The 18,228-nt window shown below is 40.3% G+C and overlaps 1 protein-coding gene across 1 annotated transcript in view; it reads left to right on the forward strand.

Annotated features, from left to right (window-relative positions):
* The first annotated feature begins 7,660 nt into the window (after nt 1–7,660).
* The window catches only part of TM4SF4 (transmembrane 4 L six family member 4), a 42,120-nt gene continuing 31,552 nt past the window's right edge, over nt 7,661–18,228 (forward strand). The window contains exons 1-2 of the mRNA XM_034781828.1: nt 7,661–8,083; nt 8,369–8,458. Coding sequence (XP_034637719.1) covers nt 7,910–8,083; nt 8,369–8,458 — 264 coding nt within the window. The 5' untranslated portion in view covers nt 7,661–7,909. The remainder of the gene's footprint in view (nt 8,084–8,368; nt 8,459–18,228) is intronic.

Below are 18,228 nucleotides of genomic sequence, written 5' to 3' on the forward strand. Positions count from 1 at the left end.
CTCTGTTGCTTTTTACAGATTCAGACTAACACGGCTACCCCTCTGATACTTGAGTCCATTTTTTTGGTGTTAAATACTCAGATTATTCAATGTAGAAAGTTAGAGCCTGCTTCTGCTATGACTTACACCAGTCCTACACCATTGTAACTCCATTGACTTCAGTGGAGTTACTTCCCCTCATGCTGGTGGAAAACAAGGTAACAGGCACTTAAAGTACTACCATGATTGTGAGCTAAGGGCCAGCCTCACTCTTTAGTTTTGATCACAATTCTCAACATGTGCTTCTTTAGGCAGGTAGGGCCATCACGGTTTAAAAGCACAGCATGCAACTGTACATCATTTATGGCCTGATCTGCTTTTCAAACAACAGTGGAATGAAATAAAAAATGGTGATGGCTCTGGTAGCAGAATGAATAGAGATTAAAAACTGATTTCTCCTAACATTTTTTTCTGATAATCTCTTAATTTGTACAATTTAACACGCTAGACTTGATCATCTCATCAGTTGTTCTCATGCAACTCCTATCTGTCTATCTATTTACATGGCCCTCATTACCATGATATGTGAGCACCACAAGTATTTAAGAGGAATAATAACCATTGCAAAATATAAACTTTCCCTTCATAACCTGTCAGAGCAAATTTAACCAGACAGTTGATTTTTTTCTGCCTGTGAAGGAATGTAGGAGGTTAAGGTTGATTGTGTATGTGCGTGAAGAGCTATTGAGGGAAAGCTAAATCCATGAAATAAGTTTTGCAGTTGGTTGTGAACATTGTGAAGTTTGGGGTCATCCTTTTCTTTCATGGGAATGAATTTCTGGTGCCCAGGAATGTTCTTTCTCGGGTCCTCACAAGCCTTTCCCCACCTGAGTTCAGTCAGAGTCCCAAGTGCACAGCTGACAGAATGACCATGCCACTTGGATTTCAAAAAGAACCAGGAAAAAAACATGGCAAACTAATAGCAATATTACTACTAGGACTGCTGCTAAGAGTAAAGTAATATGATCTTTGTCATTCTTGTGCTTGTTGCAGTCTTTGACCAAAAATGACTACAATTTTGTGTACAGTCAATTCTGTGTACATTGCTCGGAAAAAGCCACGTAAAATACAAATTGTTCTGATGGGCCTTCTCTGTGTTCCTGGATGGGTGTGATAATGGCAAAGATGGTATTTATCCTGGTATAGACAGTGGGCCAAATTCAGAGGCAATGTTTAAGGTGGCATCAATTAGATTTCTTTTATGCTCAGAATCTCTTGCACTCCCTGAGACATACTTACATTCTACTCATGTGTAGGAAGGTATATGTTAAAACAGCCCTCACCCTACTCTACCCACTTACAACATTTTAAACAGGTCCTGAGCATGTTAAATGCACTGGCTTGGCTCCCATTACACATGGGTAAATTAGCTGTAAGTAGGTCTAATGGAATCTTATAGATTCCAAGGCCACAAGGGACCATTGTGATCATCTAGTCTGATGTCCTGTATAACACAGGCCTTAGACTGTCCCAAGAATAATTCCTAGAGCAGATCTTTTAGAAAAACATCCAATTTTGGTTTAAAAATTGGCCATGATGGAGAATCCACCATGACCCTTGGTAAATTGTTCCAATGGTTAATTACTCTCACCATTAAAAATGTATGCCTGTGTGACGCATGGCTAGAAAGGGTTAAACATCCTGCAAAATAAATAACCCTCAAAAGACATGTGGGGAAATAATGTTTGTGTTTTTGTGTATTTACATATGTATGAGAAGGCTCTACAGTAATCTACAGTCCCTGTCTATGCTGTATTCTAATCATCAGAGGTCAAAAGAAGATCCTATCATTTAAATGAATTGTAACCACATGATATCTCTGCATTCCTCTCTCTTTGAAATGTACTGTGAATGGTGGAGGAACGAGCAAATGGCCTTATGTTAATTCGTATAGCTAAGTACTGGTGATGGACCTCCTTCAAAGTCATCCTAATTACCTTTTGTTCCCTGAGGAAATCCCAACTTGTCAAAGAGGACATGAAATTGTATAAAAGGTCCTTGGGTCCTGATTCTGTCATCTCAGATCCGCTTAGGCTTCATCAGGGGAAGTTTGAGTCACAAGACTGAGATCCCAGTTATGCTGGTACGCCCTGCATGTGAGATTTGGACATTGAACTATAAACTATGAACTATTTCTGAAAGAACTCTTTGCAGCTACAAAGCTCACTATCTCTGCTATGAATCTGCACCTAAATGAATTGAACTCTTGTCTGTATGTACATTGATCTTTTAACCGGACTCTCTCTCTTTTGTTTTTTAATAAATTTTAGTTTAGTTAATCAGAATTGGGTGTAGCGTGTATGTGGGTAAGATCTGGAATATTCAATAACCTGGGAGGTAATGTTTCCAATCCTTTGGGATTGGTAGAACCTTTTCTTTTATATAATGAAATAAGATTTACAGAAATTTTCATCATATTTGATGTGGGTATCTGGGTGGAGGCCTCAGGCTGAATCACTTTAAGCGAACTGTGTTGTTTGAACTTCTGAGTAACCAGTAAGGTAATAAAGAAGCTGTTTTATGCTGGCTTGGTAAATCTAAGTATTGGAATATCCACTAGCTTTTTGGGGTTTGGCTGCCCCATTCTTTGCAGTTCACCCTAATTGAGTGACCATAGCTGGCCCCCATTGGGACCCCAGTCACACCTTATTTCCAGTGTGAGAGAGATACCTTCTGTATCTCCTGTGAATATAAGTGAGTACTGCATAGGAAATCTATGGCCTTATTAAACATTATATTCCTCTAGTAACACAGGCCAAGATGAAAGGTTTTCACTTGCAAATCCTAAACAAAGCCTAAAATTGCTTGGGAATCCTTTCTCCCCCAATAATTCCTTCCTATAGTAGTACATTTTCACCTGTGTTGTTGTTTCTGTTTGTTTTCCTAGTTTATTTCATTTCTATAGAATGTATAAATTATTGTGCAATATGGGTTACATTCTATCCATAGTTTAACTGGTGTAAATCCAGAGAAACTCCATGGACTTCTGTAGAGCTATTTAAAATTTCACTTGTAAAACTTGAGAACAGAATTTGAACCGGAGAAAGATTATGGAAATTCTTACTGTTGATAGAAATGCTGATTGAAAACTAATTCTAGTAGATCTTAAAGCAGAGGTGGTCCACTGGAAAGCCAAATAAATCAATACTTGCTTAAACGTTACCTAAATAGTCCTTCAGATCTTCCCCCCCCCCCCCACTCTCTAAGGGACATATTCAGTTATTTTGCTCTTACGTATGCATATCTTTATCAGGGTATATGTCTCATCATTAGTTCAATTTCCCCTGTACTTTATCCATCTGACGTTTAAATTATGTCACCTTATAATGGCATCTAGAGCCAAACCCTGTTTTGTATGTCTTATCACACATTCTATGTAGTAAGGAGCAATTAACTTATCACCTAGTAAATTCAAGGAATAAATACTTGTGAATAATTTAAGCAAGTCCTTTTTTTGCAGTATGTAAGCATCTGATTTAAAGAGACCTTCTGAAACATCTGATTCTGCCCCCTGATGGAGACATTATGCTGGATTGGATGAACCACTAATGTGATGTAGTGTGGCAAATCTTATGTTCCTACTAAGAGTTCTAGCACTGAGAAGAACAGTGGGAATCCATTTCCAAAATTCCATACGCTGCTATCACTGAGAGCTTTTGAGCTTTGCCTTCTGTTGTTTCCAATGTCTTTTAGTAGACCTTGTACTGGCCCTGTCTCACAACCTAGGGAACAGCTGACTTGCTGCTCCCACTGTTTCCAAAACAAAGAAGAAAAGAAGAAGAAGAAACTTATTTTACTGTTATCATGCCTTTCATCTCAAAATGACCCCAAAATAGAGTTATGGAAATGCACCTGCCTCTGCAATCAGTGGCATGCTGGACAATGGAAAGAGTTGCCCAGGGACAAGGGAACAAATTCCTACTTGGAAAAAAAATGCCACTGGATCTTCAATATCCGTACAGACAAGACCAGACCTTGTTTATTAAGGTCTCATCTAACAGCTCCCAATAGAATAAACAGTGTAGGAACAAATCCTGATCTCATTTATACTGGTGACAATCTGGAGTAATTCTACTGAAATCAGTGGAATAGCTCTAGATTACTCTGGGGTAAATAAGAGCAGAATTTGGCTCCTAAAATCATCTTCTCAACATTGGAAGGATGAAAAGCTGATTTTTCAGCTGATTTCAGTTTTTAGTCATGATTCTACGTAGTGCTCATATGAACCCCAACCTGGTGATAACCACACTAAGCCATCCGTACTAGCACTGCTCACCCCTCAGCCTTTTTCAACCAATTTGATTTGTGCTGGAGCATTGAAGTATAAAGAGTTTGGAGACTAAAACACCTTAAGGAGAACAGAAGGAGGGGCCTCTCTGTGATCAGGTCTGAGTCAATCAAAAGTTTCTGTATCAGCAGTGTTCAGACTGAGAAGAGCTTCGGGGAGCCTAATGCAAAAAGAGCAACCATCCAATATGTGGATAGCATCCTTCACAGCACCACAGAGGCACAGTGGGCTGTCCTAGGCATGGTTGGTCTTGGTGCAGCAAACCATGCCACACCAGAATTGACTCCAGAGGGGACATGGGAGTCCACAGCCAAGTATCATTTTCATCCAGCCTGATGTAGGAGTTCCTGGTAGATTGTTCTGTTTCTTGTAACATGATCTCGTTTCATGGCCATGTTATACTGTGAGACAGCTACTCCATGGAGAATGTTTGAAACGGGAAATTGAATGGAGCCTTCCATATTGACCAGGCATCTGAATCACTGTTTTATTGATTTATGAGGTCACTTCTACAAATGAACTTGTTCTTTTGTGCCTCAAGCTATTATAATTATTTTACTCACCAGTTCTTGGGTTTCCATATGCTGCCAATAAAAAACATAGTTTTCAGTGGGTATCTGCAGTTTCCAGCTATATACGTAAGCATGTTCATTTCTCTTAATTAAGGCAACAATAGGCATATTAGAAACATATGATTATCAGATTTCAGAGTAGCAGCCGTGTTAGTCTGTATCCGCAAAAAGAAGAACAGGAGTACTTGTGGCACCTTAGAGACTAACAAATTTATTAGAGCATAAGCTTTCGTGGGCTACAGCCCACTTCTTCGGATGCATATAGAATGGAACATATATATATATATGATTATCAGTTACCAGCCAGAATTCCAGACTGAGTGCTCAGTACTTGCCTTGCTCACAATATCTCATGGACAGCACTGCGTGGAAAAATCAGGAGATTGTTACTAGTATTTGCTCAATCAGGGGAATAGTTGGCTCAGGGGGTTAGTGCACTAACCTTTCACCTGCAGAGTTTCAACTCTCGATGGTTGGACAGATTTTAATAGCCTTACACACCCTGAAAGTACATTACTCCTCAAGCAGGCTCACTAAAGTCAACTTGAATAAAGGGATCAGAATCTGGCCTAAAGTCAGATGTGAAAATGGGTTTTATAGTTTCCTCCATTAACCATCTGCATCACTGGGAGAATGACTGTACTCAGTTCTACCGCCAATGTTGTTAATGATTAAAAATTAATCATTATGATGTGTAATGTTTATTTTTTCCTTGTATTACAGTAGAACCCAGAAACCCCATTCTTTGCTTAGTAGAAGCAAAGGCTGGAATAGCAGAGTTATATCTCAGTAATGAGTCATACTGGGGAAGCCCACACAGATCCTGACACACCTTCTCATACCTGTGCTTATTGTCCCTCGCTTGTATAAACGTTACATTTAGCCACAAAGAAGATTTCTAACATCACAACTTTTGGCTTAAATAAACACTGTCAGGCTTGGCATATGTGAAACGTGACCTGTTTTTTGTTTTTGTAAACAAGTGCTGTTCTTTATACACACTAGGGCAGATCCCCCAGTACAGTAAAGCTCCCTTACTGCTCTGATGGTGAAAACAGCCCTAAAATTGACAGATTGTGCCACTTGAACATCCTCTGCCTAAGGAAATCTTTGGGTTGTGCAATGACGTGGTTAGTGGCCTTTATGCTACCTGCCCTTCTGGCTTCTGATGCAGGGGACTCGGCAATTGAAAAGGCAGGCTGGCTGGGGCCCTTTGCAGTCAGCAGCAGCCGTGTAAATTAGAGCAGCCCTGAGGCACAAAACTACTATGAGAAGAAAACTTGTTCAAAGTTTGAATGAAAAATACTTCAAGGGTATTCTTTTGGGAAAAGTCACCTGTTTCTGAACAGAACTCAGAATTAGATGTCACCTTGGAGATTTGACTAGAATGGAATCCTTGACTTTCTACCAGCGCTGAGCATTAGTGTGAAACTCAGGAGAAGAGGGTCATATTTAGGGGCTAAGTGTGAAGGAAAAGGTCTGAAGTTTAGCATATGTATTAAAAGGCCCTGAGGTCTGTTTTTAACTGAGGCACTTGTTTGAGGGTCATTCACTTTGGTTTGTTCCACCACATTTTGCACATGGCCTAAACCCTATATGTAAGCTGTGCAGCCTGTTGTGTGCTAGGTTTCCTGGAGTGGGAATTAAAAAACGCTAAGGACCAAATTCTGCACTATTACACCCAGGAAACACCGTTGGGATCATTGACATTTTCATGGATGTAGTTCAGAGGATAGAGCCAGATTCAAAGACCATTGAAGTCAAAGGGAGTCTTTCCATTTCCTTCAATGGACTATCGATCTGGCCCACAGTTTGGCTCCACCACTCAGTATTTAACTGAAGAGACTAGCAGCTTTACTGAGGTCTGTATAGAAAGTCCCAGATATCCGGTGTGAGCATGAACTGGGTGTTTTGTAAAACCAGGTTGGATTATTTGGGGGCTCCTTACTATGATTGCCCCAAACTCCTGCTAAGGGGCGTGGAGAGGACATATTACATATCTCTTTTTGTAATGGGAAAGGTTCTCATAATACACATAGTCATATCAACTTCAGAATTATAACTATCCACAAATGATATCTCAGCACTAAGGCTGTGCAGATACACACCTGTGCCTGCATGGAGCCCACACAAAGTCAACAAGGCTCTTCATGAGCTCAGGGATCTGCCTGCCACAATTCTGCTTGTAGGATTAGGATCTAATGCCTATTTCTGTTTAAAGGGCTCAACCCTACTGTATTCACTCAGACAAACCTCTAACTGATTTTAAATGTAAGTTTTGCCTAAGTAAACAATGTGGTGTCGGACTCTAAGAAATCCTCCTTTAAGACAACAAAGAAAATCAAAAACACAAAAAAGGAGGACATTCAATGACTCTTTTCTAAATGCCCCCATTACGCCAGGATGCTAATGGCAAAAAATGCCTACGTAAATTCTGATTCTGATTGTGCACTAATTCTTAGGAGAGTTCAAAATAAGAAATGCTTATTAGCTTGACCATCCTAAGCCATTTACTGGGGGGGATTCCTGACTGCAGCTGGCTACAATCATCACAAACTGATTAATGATATGTTTTCTTTTCAGTGACAGCTAAGAATTATTTTCCAATGTGGGCATGGACAGTGTGTTACAAAATTGACCATCCAGAACCGAACAAGCTATTTTCCAATAATTGGACTCCACATAACTGACGGTCTAGTCTGCGCTGGTAGAACATTAACAGAGGCTATTGGTCGTCATGGTAAAAACAGAGGTTGGTCTGACTGTAATCTCATTTATGGGGGGTTCAGAAAATTGACATCATGGTAGTGAGAGCTTATAAGTAACTGGAGCACTGGCTTACTAACAGACTGCAGCCTCTCCGAAGGAAACATTCTATAGGCTGTATTCCCCAAGGGCAAAACAGAATTGGATTTTGTAAATTATGCTGAGACACCCCTGTTTAAAACACTGACAAGAATAAGGGATTTTCATTTTTCTTTAGTTTTGTTTGTAATTTTGTTTAGAAAGCATGTGCTCCGGTGGTTGTGCCAAGTGCCTGGGAATCACCCTCATTCCTCTGGCTGTGCTATGTACTCTAGCTAACATTTTGCTGTTTTTCCCCGGAGGAGAAGTCGTAAGCAATAATGAACACATCACAGATGAAGTTTGGTACTTTGGAGGGATGTTGGGATCCGGTGTATTGGTGAGTAGACAAATCCTGAAATTTTCACTTTTATTTTCTAAAGTAAAAGGTTGGGTTTTACTGTAATTCCCCTGCACTTCAAATACAGTACAACCAACATTGCAAATGATTCTTGATTGTGCACTTTGTTTAATAAGTAAATAGGCAATTTAAAACTTGTTTTGATTTAGTAATTAAAAATTCAATGTAGTGATAAGAAAAATAAGACACTGGACTAATAGATTAAAACATAAGGTTAACTCAGAATGGTCCAACCTAATCAAACTGTATTTTTATTGTTGGTAGATGATCTTTCCTGCCTTGGTATTTTTGGGCCTTAAGAATAACGATTGTTGTGGATGCTGTGGTAATGAAAGCTGTGGAAAGAGGTTTGCGGTAAGTGGAAAAGAAGGATGTGGCCAAACCCCCACCCCCCAAAAAAAACCAGCCAAATGGTGACAAACAATGACCTTTATATCATGTCTGTCCATATATATTTATGATGTTCTAAAATGTGAATATGTAGTGCATGTGTTTGTTGTCCATAGCACAAAGTGAAAAATCCTGGTATCCTTTTGTGCCCTAAGCCAAGGATTATTGATGTGCCAAGATGTCGTTGTACCAAGACCCCTTGATAGTACCAAGACCACATTTATCATGCTGCCTTGTGGGCATGCCAATGCAATACAGCTGTAGCCCTGACATGGCTTGTTAAAAGTGGGTACCAATAAAATAAATTTCCTAAAGACCCACATTTTGCTTTTCTCAGATGAGGGGACAGTTATTTTTTTTCTTTTATGACAGATGTCTTTTGCTCCATTACAGTCACCGTATAGCTTTACTGTGGACCCTACACAATATGTAATGTGGATCTTCTGAAAAATATTATAGCCATTTCCATTGTACAAGTATCAGAGGGGTAGCCGTGTTAGTCTGAATCTGTAAAAAGCAACAGAGGGTCCTGTGGCACCTTTGAGACTAACTGAAGTATTGGGAGCATAAGCTTTCGTGGGTAAGAACCTCACTTCTTCAGATGCAAGAAGAGGCTTGCAATCCAGGCTACCATGAGCATGTCACACTTGTTCTCCTTTCTCTACTCTGGGATAGAATATCAAATCAAGTTCCTGGTCTCAGTCTTTATCCTCAAGGTGCTCAATGGTCTTTGCCCAGAAGACCTAAAGATCGATTAACACTCCAAAATGAGGACTGTGGTTGAGAACTCTACTCCTTAGGAGCAATGGAACTGTTCACTCTTGTTATGAATCTGGTTTGTGCAGGCGACAGAATTTTCTTGGGATCTGGTTCCAGATTATGGAATAAACTAAGGACCATTCCAAACCTCATCTCCTTTCTCTCCAAGGCACACTTATTTGACCTGCCTCCTCTAAGATAAACACAGAGGAGCATGGACATATAATAATATTTCTATTTTAAACCCTATCACCACAAAACACTAAACTGCACACACTAATTTTCTCTTGGGGGGGGGGGANCCAGCTGTGGATGTACTCCAGAGACTTGATTTGAACTTGCAGTTTATTCTATCACTGCTACAAGCCTGAACCAAGAACTTTGCCATTATTGTATGTGGCAGAGCCAGGGATTGAGCAGTGAGCACCCCCTGGCACATTGGAAAGTTGGCACCTGTAGCTCCAGCCCTGGAGTCAGTGCCTATACAAGGAGACTCACATTAATTTCTGAAGAGCCACATGTGGCTCCAGAGCCACAGGTTGGCCACCCCAGCGTTAGGCTCATATTAACCACAAGGCTGTCAGAAGACAGGATACTGGGCTAGATGGCCCTTTGGTCTGACCCAGTATGACCGTTCTTATGTTCTCTCAGGTGAGTTCCCTAACCAGCAGGCTATGAAATATTCTGAATCAGGGCACCTCAACTTCCCCTGTTTGAAGCTGTTCCACTGTGGATAAATAATCAGAGAGTCACTGGGCCAGAGAGAGAGCACAAGCATAAGAATGACTCTATGGCCTGGTGGTTCAAGCATTCAACCAGGATGTGGGGGAGACAGCATCCAGTCCACCTGCTCCAATGATTCTTTAATTATTCATCCAAAGTAGAACTGCAGAGTGCCTGATTAAGGCAGAAACATGGTGTCTAAGGAACTTTTACTGGAAAAATGTATGCACCAAGAGAGTTTAGGTCCCTACAAGGTTCAGCAGGGGGTGTTTTGTACATACCATTGGAGCTTGATTCTGGGGTTTAGATGCCTAATATGGCAGTCAGGTGCCTAAATCCTGTTGTGAATATAGCTCTTGCTGAACAAGCCAAGTAGAAAAAAGTCTGCGAACAGAAAGGGTTATAGCTGTGGGAGAACTGCAATCTATTGACCTCAGATGTCTGCATTATGTGTCCCTTTACTAGAGGGTTACAAACATTGGGTGGGATAGGGAATTTGAGGGCCTAATTCATTTCATTTCTGGTTAGTGGTTGCTGTAGTTGGTGCTGACAGCACAGTTTACATTTGAGGATTTTTTAAATTTAAATTAATCTGCTGTGTTTTTTACTATAGCTTTATTTGATCTATGTCTGGAATTTAAGATGTGGGCATACTTGTTATACCTTTATTTTGTTCAGCTTTCAATAAATATTATTTATTTGTATTGCTGTAGCACAGAGGAACCGATCTGAATCACAGAACAAAAAGGTGGCTTCTGCCTCAAAGATATTATAATCTCACTATAAAACAAGACACAACGGCTGGATAGAGAGAGACAGGGGGAGGAACACAAGTGAACAATGAGACAATATTGGTCAGCATGCTAAGCAGTGGTCTCAGGATTAGAATTTAAAATAGAGCGCATCTACAGAAAGAATGGATGGAGTATACAGAAAAATGACCTCTCCCAATGAGAAATATGTTCAATGAGTTTTTTAACAGGTGGCATGGGATTATTCAGGAGAAGATTCTTCATACAAGACCAATTAGTACAGCTGTAACCTTGGCCCCATATAAGTCAATGGCAAGAGTCCCACTGACTTTAATAGGAGAAGGGTTTCACAAGGCTGTTTTCTACTCATACCAGTGTAACTCAAATGACTTAAAGAGTTACTTCTGGTTTATACCACCATTAGCGAGATCAAAATCAGGCCCTATGAATGTTAGCCGCTGCACTGTGGGGTTCCACCACAACCTCTGTGTAGAGATAGAAGGCAGCAACCTTCTTTGATGTGACAGGGTTTTAGCATTTCAAAGGCAATGGTGAATCAGACAGTGCATTTTGCCCCAGGAGGTACCTGGTACTGAAGGGATGAAAGGACAAACAGTGGGATGAGGTGTTTCGTCTCTCTATATAACAAGGGAGTGTTCCCTTAAGTAACAGGTTACAATCTGGTACCAAGTTGTTAAATATTAACAGGAGACAACTAATCAACTGAAGCTCAGTGAACTCCTCTCCTTAATCATCCAGACACATTAAGAAACAAAAGGAAAAAAATGTTAACCATTTACAAAAAATATATCTATTAGAACTGCCCATAATAATTTCTGCAGGATATACGGCATGGTAATTTTGGGGGTGAAAGGCATAGTTGTGCAAATCATGTACTTTTTTTAACGAACACAATAAACATTTAAAGTGTTACTTGTTCGTATTTTTTACATCTAGACCTGTGTTTGTTAAGTTTGTCTCCTACTTCTGATCTCCTGGTTACCTGATCCTGCCGGACTCCTGCTCTGACCAGTAGTTCAGACCACGCACATCCCAGTTGTGACATTAATAAGGAGATGCATGCTAAAATAAGTTTAATTTTACAAACAAAGCAAACACTTTGTTGGTTCCAAATGTCCCAGGGACTGTAATCTAAAAACAGATTTCCTTATGTCAAAGGTGTTGGCCAAAAAGGGATTGCAGAACCCTTGTCCATGATGAGGAGTGTGGCCATGAATCGGTAGCTCTTTCCCAGGTTTGTTTCCAGGTGCTTGTAAAACATGAGCACCACATTTCCAATGATAGGCAGTAATCTCTGACACAGGAAAACATTTCTCAGCCAATTTGATAGCAGGTTGCAGAATCTGTCCCATGGAGAGCAGAATAAACAATTAGGAAAAGATGACAAAATTATTTCCAGATTATTGCATTTGCAACTCGGGCCCAAAACTGCAAAATCTTGCACATGGGCTTAACTTTACACATAAGTCGTTCCACAGAAGGCAGTGAGACTACTCATAAACATCAAGTTAGGTATGTGTAACTGTTTGTACGAGCAGGACCTTAGTTCTTACAAAGAAACCAACACATAGCGTATCAGACTGCATCAATATGGCACTTTACCTATAACTGTGCTTAAAGTGCTACATTTGTTTTGGAACTTCTGATTCTTATTATTTTAAGTATGCAATGCCTACTTGTACCAGTTATAGGTAAGTAAGTGACACTTCAGTGGAGTAGCACAATACCAAATTACTTTTTCCCTCCTGTTCCCCTGTAATGGCCTATGTAGTAGGGTTTTGCTCAGCTCAGTTTTTATGGCAGGAGAGTATCCAGATTTCAATGCTGACTCTTTATCACTGTTTTTTCTCACCTATTAACAATGAAAGAAGGGCAGGTCTAGGAGGATAGAAGACTTTTGCCATCCCTGTCATTCTGGGACACGATTTTCCCACTTTCCCTTCTTGCTAACACAACAGTTGTTGAATGGAGCACAAGCGATGCCCCGTGCTGACTACCCCACTCCTCCCTCAAGAACTGAAACCTCCCATCTCTGCTACACTCTCAACTGCTACCAGTCCAGGGAGCACAAATCCTAAGTATTGCTCCTAGCTCAGTGCTCAAGTGAGCTTTTGATTTTCAAACACCTCTCAAATATTCTTGGTAGGGAAGAGTATTAGGATGGGATGGTGTCATGATCACTCCCCTAATGCAGTAAGTGGGGGGTAATATGAAAGGGAACTTTAAATGTAAATGGCTAATCTGCTTGTCTTTGGGATTTTCTTTATAACATTTCCCTCCATTTAAAAAAAACGCACTACTGTAATTTTACAAATTAGTGTTTCCTATATAAAGGAACAAAAGGAGAGCCATCTATTTAAACAAACACCTAAAGGTAGCTCCTGAATTTTGCCTTCCCATTCCTTTTAAAATGAAAAAAACCTAGGAAAGGACATAAACCAGAACTTGAGACCTAACCCAGCCCCTTAGGAAAGTTTAGATCCATATCCAAGCTTTGCAGTTTTGTCCCATTAGAAAGATGGGGCAGGACCAGGGCCAGAGCCAGAACCGCAACCCCAAATCTGAGCACATGTCTGCACTTGAACTCCTCACCCATGAACATTGTCCTACGGTTGTGAAATTACTTGAAAAAGAGAAGATGCAGACATCAAAATGAATCAAAGCTGGATTAAACAGCAGATTTAACAAAGATAAGATAATGGGTAAAAAACTCACAATACTGCTAGCAGAATTTGTATTTATGTACCTAGAACAATCTCTATGTGTATTAAACAACATTTTTAAACAAACATTTTCACTGAGCTTCACCTTTTTGCTTCCATATAGGGAAACAGCTTCTCACCAGCTAGCTGTTGTACTTGGCACAGTGATATTATGAGCATGAAATGAAGAACAGCTCAATGGTCAATGCCTCTGGAGACCTGCCACTGCAAGGCAAACAGAAGTACATATGTAACAGAACAAAATATCAGGCCATCAGGTTCAGTTAACAAAAGAGTGATAGTGACACTGTAAGCACAGCACAGCAGTAACAGCATGCCCAGCAACAGCATGAAAATGCACTGGAACAATTATAACAAAGTCACATTTTTCACAAAACAGTTCCCTATGGCCCATATCCTGCAGTCTTTACTCTGCAAAAACTCCTATGAAATAAAATACATTAGTTGACAACCATATTTAAAAACAAGTTATTTGAATTGCCACCTTGACTTTTCCCCTATTTCATTTCTGCCATAAAGTCAGCAGTCATCCTGTCAGAGACACTTTCTGTGAGGTGCCTTACTTAGCACAGCTGACAACTCACTGGAATGTCCGTGGGAGTTGAGAGTGTGTGTATCAGAACCTCACAGGAGATAGCTCTTTGGAAGTTGGATTTCCCGCCTGCATAAAATACTGGGTTCTAGCCGTTTCCGAGATAGTCACTGCTAAAAATAGATCAGAACTGAAATGGGGCGAAAGAAGGTAAAATGGTAATCAGAAAAATGTAGCTTTAAAGCCTGCCATCTTATGAACCACCGGGAGTAGAAGTAAATGCTGTATCACGCTGGTCAGCAGGTTTTCAATGAGATACAGCATTTAGGCCCAAGCCTACAGACCTTGTAGAGCAAAAAAATTCTAGTCTTGGTGACTTGTGAAAAAATTGAACCTTCAAATTGTCACTGGTCCCTTCAATTAGTAATATTTCTGGGCCTTGTTCCAGTATTCAGTATGGCAAGTCCAGGATCCCAAACCAATGTAATTTTTTTCCTTTACCCTTGTGTTTTAAGTTTCAATCAGACTTTATCTCATATTTATTTCCAAGAAATTATCTGTATTTTGCTATCACTTTTATATCGTTGATATAGTTTGTGCAAATTATTGCAATGAATAATGGAAAATATTTTCCAAGGGAAAGGATTCTCTAATGGTATTTCCAGCAGAGAGCTCAGGGGCCCTTAGTACAATTGGATGTAACTCAGAGTTACATCATTAAAATAGTTTCCTGATTCTTCATAGACAGGTGAAGAAAATCAGTGTTATCTGCATTAGAGTATTCATTGCTCTCCCTCATGACCATAACAAACAAGAATGTAAGGGCACCTGGAAGTGATATTCTTTCCACAATAATACTCTCTAGTAGACTATAAAGCCAACTGCCTGCCTCCTTTATAGCTTCTTGATTACACGTACAATAAAAGTCCACTGTGGAATAACAGTTATTTCTTTGCCGTTATGAATAATGCATTTGAATAGAAGTCAAATATAGGAAAATTAAACAAACAATTGAAAAGGAAACGAGGTGCAAATCTGGACTCTGACCTCTCCCTAACAAATGTCTCTCCAGTGAAACTGGCGCTGGAGACTGGCTAGCCATCTGGAAGTTTGACTGTAATTCAAAAAAGGTATTACACAACTCAGCCTGAGGGCACTCATGTAAAAATGAACAAAGGGGGCATGACAATGATGTTATGGATGTTGTCAAGCCTTGTGTAGACAGAGTCTAACTCTGTACGCCTTTTTTTTGATGAAATTCCTATTGAAATCAGTCTAAATTCTGCTCTCGGTTACACTTATGCAATCCCAGGAAAGCTTAGTGGTTTGAACTGGAGTTTTGCCTGTATAAGGGGCTGAAAGATCAGATTCATGGTGACCCTCTCATCTGAACTTGCTCACCCAAAACAATACCAGTCTAGGGTTTGATCCTGTGAGGCAGCTGAGTGCTAGCTGCTCCAACTTCCACGGAAGATTCTAAGGCTCAATCCTGCTGCCATTCAAGTCAATGGGAGTTTTGCTACTAATTTCAAAGGCAGCAAGATTGGGCCTTTATTTAGGCCATGTCTACACTATAGCTGCTACAGTGGCACAGCTATGAGGCTGCAGCTGTGCCACTGTAGCACCGTAGCATAGACACTTCCTACATTAACAAAAGAGGTTTTTCTATTGATGTAATTAATCCATCTGTCTGAGAGGCAGCAGCTCGATCGTCGAAAGAATTTCTTCCTTTGACCTGGCTGGATCTTCACTGGGGATTAGGTTGACCACACTATGGCACACAGGGAGTGAAATTTTTCACGGCCATGAGTGACGTAGCTTGGTTGATCTAATTTTTAAATGTCAACTGGGCCTTACTCTGAACTCATTGGGAGCTCTCTCTGGAGTCATCCAGTCACCAGTAGATGAATAACTTTAGTTGTTATACAAGGAGGATTTTCCCAACCTCAAACAAAGCACTTCTGAAAGCCACAACCACTCCAATCTGGCTAACAAATAACACTTCCCTTTTTTGTATCAGCCTCCTGTGACTTTTAGTAATGAATAAAAGTCTTTAGTTATTACAAGGAAATCCAAAAGACCTTCCCTTCTGCTCTGGATTGTGCTTTTATAAAATGAACCCTAGAGATGTGATTCTGCAAGTCTTCTGCACATGGAATCCCTTTTTAAGCCCATGTGAGCTTTCTCCACACAGAGGGTTTACAGGAGCAAAGCCTAAATCAGATGGTAATTAATGTTATTAATTTTATCTTTAATTTGCAATAAAGTCAGGCCAGTGACAAGTGAAAATTTGCAGAGACTCAGTCGGGAAAACATTTTTTTCTAATCTGGTGCGATGTTCTGTAACCAGAGACCTAATCTTCCCTCAAAAATCAGCATTTGGATCAGCAAAACCCACAGCGTATGAGCCCCAGATTCAAGAGTAATAAACTGGCCTCAATTCAGCAGAGTGGTCTGGAAATAATTCTGTGCCTGACAGTAACATTTCACCCAGATGCTTCTTCCCGGAACAATTAAAGATCTCTTGCTGATACTGCCCTTCTTGTCCCTGGTCTTCAACTCACAGACACTCACTTTTCTTTCACACATTTGAACTAATTCCATGAAAGGAAGGGAGAAAGGTGCAAGAAGAAATATCATAAAGTGAAAAGAGATTCTGGGCCAGATTTGCTCTCATTTATAACAGTGTAAAACCAAAATAACTTCCTTTAAGTCAGGAGTTACTCCATATTTATACTTGGCTCCCTAACTCAGGGATTTTCAAACTTCCTTGCACCTCGACCCCCTTCTGACAACAAAAATTACTACATGACCGCAGGAGAGGGGACTGAAGCCTGAGCCCACCTGAGCCCTGCCGCCCTGGGTGCGGGAGCCAAAGCCAAAGCCCAAGGGCTTCAGCCCCAGGCAAGGGGCCTGTAACCTGAGCCTGTCAGCCAGGGCTGAAACCCTTGGGCTTCAGTCTGGGCCCTGGGCCCCAGCAAGTCTAAGCCAGCCCTGGCGACCCCATTAAAACGGGGTCGCAATCTACTTTGGGGTCCTGACCCACAGTTGAGAACTGCTGCCTTAACTGTTCATCAATAAAAATTCTGAAAACTTTTCTTATTTTAAAAAAAGGTTTTGTTCCTTAGAAAGATAGAAATGCTAGGAACTAATTTCTAAAACAAAAATATGAGAATACTGGCATGCGGGGAGGGGAGAGGAGACTGAGAGAAAAGAAGAAACAACATAACCATCCATCAGAAACTCAGAACAATACAAGGGGTGAAATCCTGCCTCCACTGAACTCAATCAGAGTTTTGTTATTGACTTCAATGGGGTTGGATTTCATCTACAGAGCTTAAGGAACAGATAACAGAGCCTCTTGTTTTTTACTCATCCAGGGCTTTATATCAGTGGTTCTCGAATGTTTTCATTTATACCAGTTCATTAGAGGAAATCCTCTTGTGGACCATCTCCCCATCCTCCATCTTCCCAGCATCAATATGAAAAGGACTCCACAGACCATCAGAAAAGATCCTACAAATAGATACCAATGGCCCTGGGGGACACTTTATGGAGGTACATTCCATATTGCTACATGCCACAGAAATTTACTATGTCACAATGAACATTGTACCACTCTGAGGATACATGATGTTATTAACCTCCTACAACATGAATAACCCCAGAAAGAACAGGAAATTTACATGAGACTGAAAATGTTGACAATAGCCAATTACATTTCCTCTGAGGGAGATGAAAGACTTAATTTTGTTCCTCTAGTGAATGATCTGTAAGAAATGTTAAGCACTTCCATGTAAATGTTTCTCCTGCTTAAAGCAAAGAAAAGCATTTTTATATCCTGCTCTGGCAATATGTCTGACTCCGTCATGTTGAATGGAAAGAGAAAAACTAAATTATACCGGGCAAGAGGACCGAGACATTAAACAGATAGCTGCTGGGCTCTGACGCTGATGAGAACCCTGTCTGTGAGTGAATTTGTAACTAGCCAGACACAAAATTAGGGAAATGATTCTGATTTTTATAGGAATGGGTTATGACAAAATTGTAGTCATAAAACAAGCATTTATGAAAGCATGTGATCACGTGCACGCACACAAATGTTTTACATCTAACCCTAAATGTAACAGGTTTTCCATCTCTATTGTTTCTGATTTAGCCACTAGGTGAAATATCATCTATTACTGCTAATCCATTCTATTGTTTTTCCAGTAATACACAGAG

This window comes from Trachemys scripta, chromosome 9 (genome assembly GCF_013100865.1).
Source record: "Trachemys scripta elegans isolate TJP31775 chromosome 9, CAS_Tse_1.0, whole genome shotgun sequence".
Classification (NCBI taxonomy): domain Eukaryota; kingdom Metazoa; phylum Chordata; order Testudines; family Emydidae; genus Trachemys; species Trachemys scripta.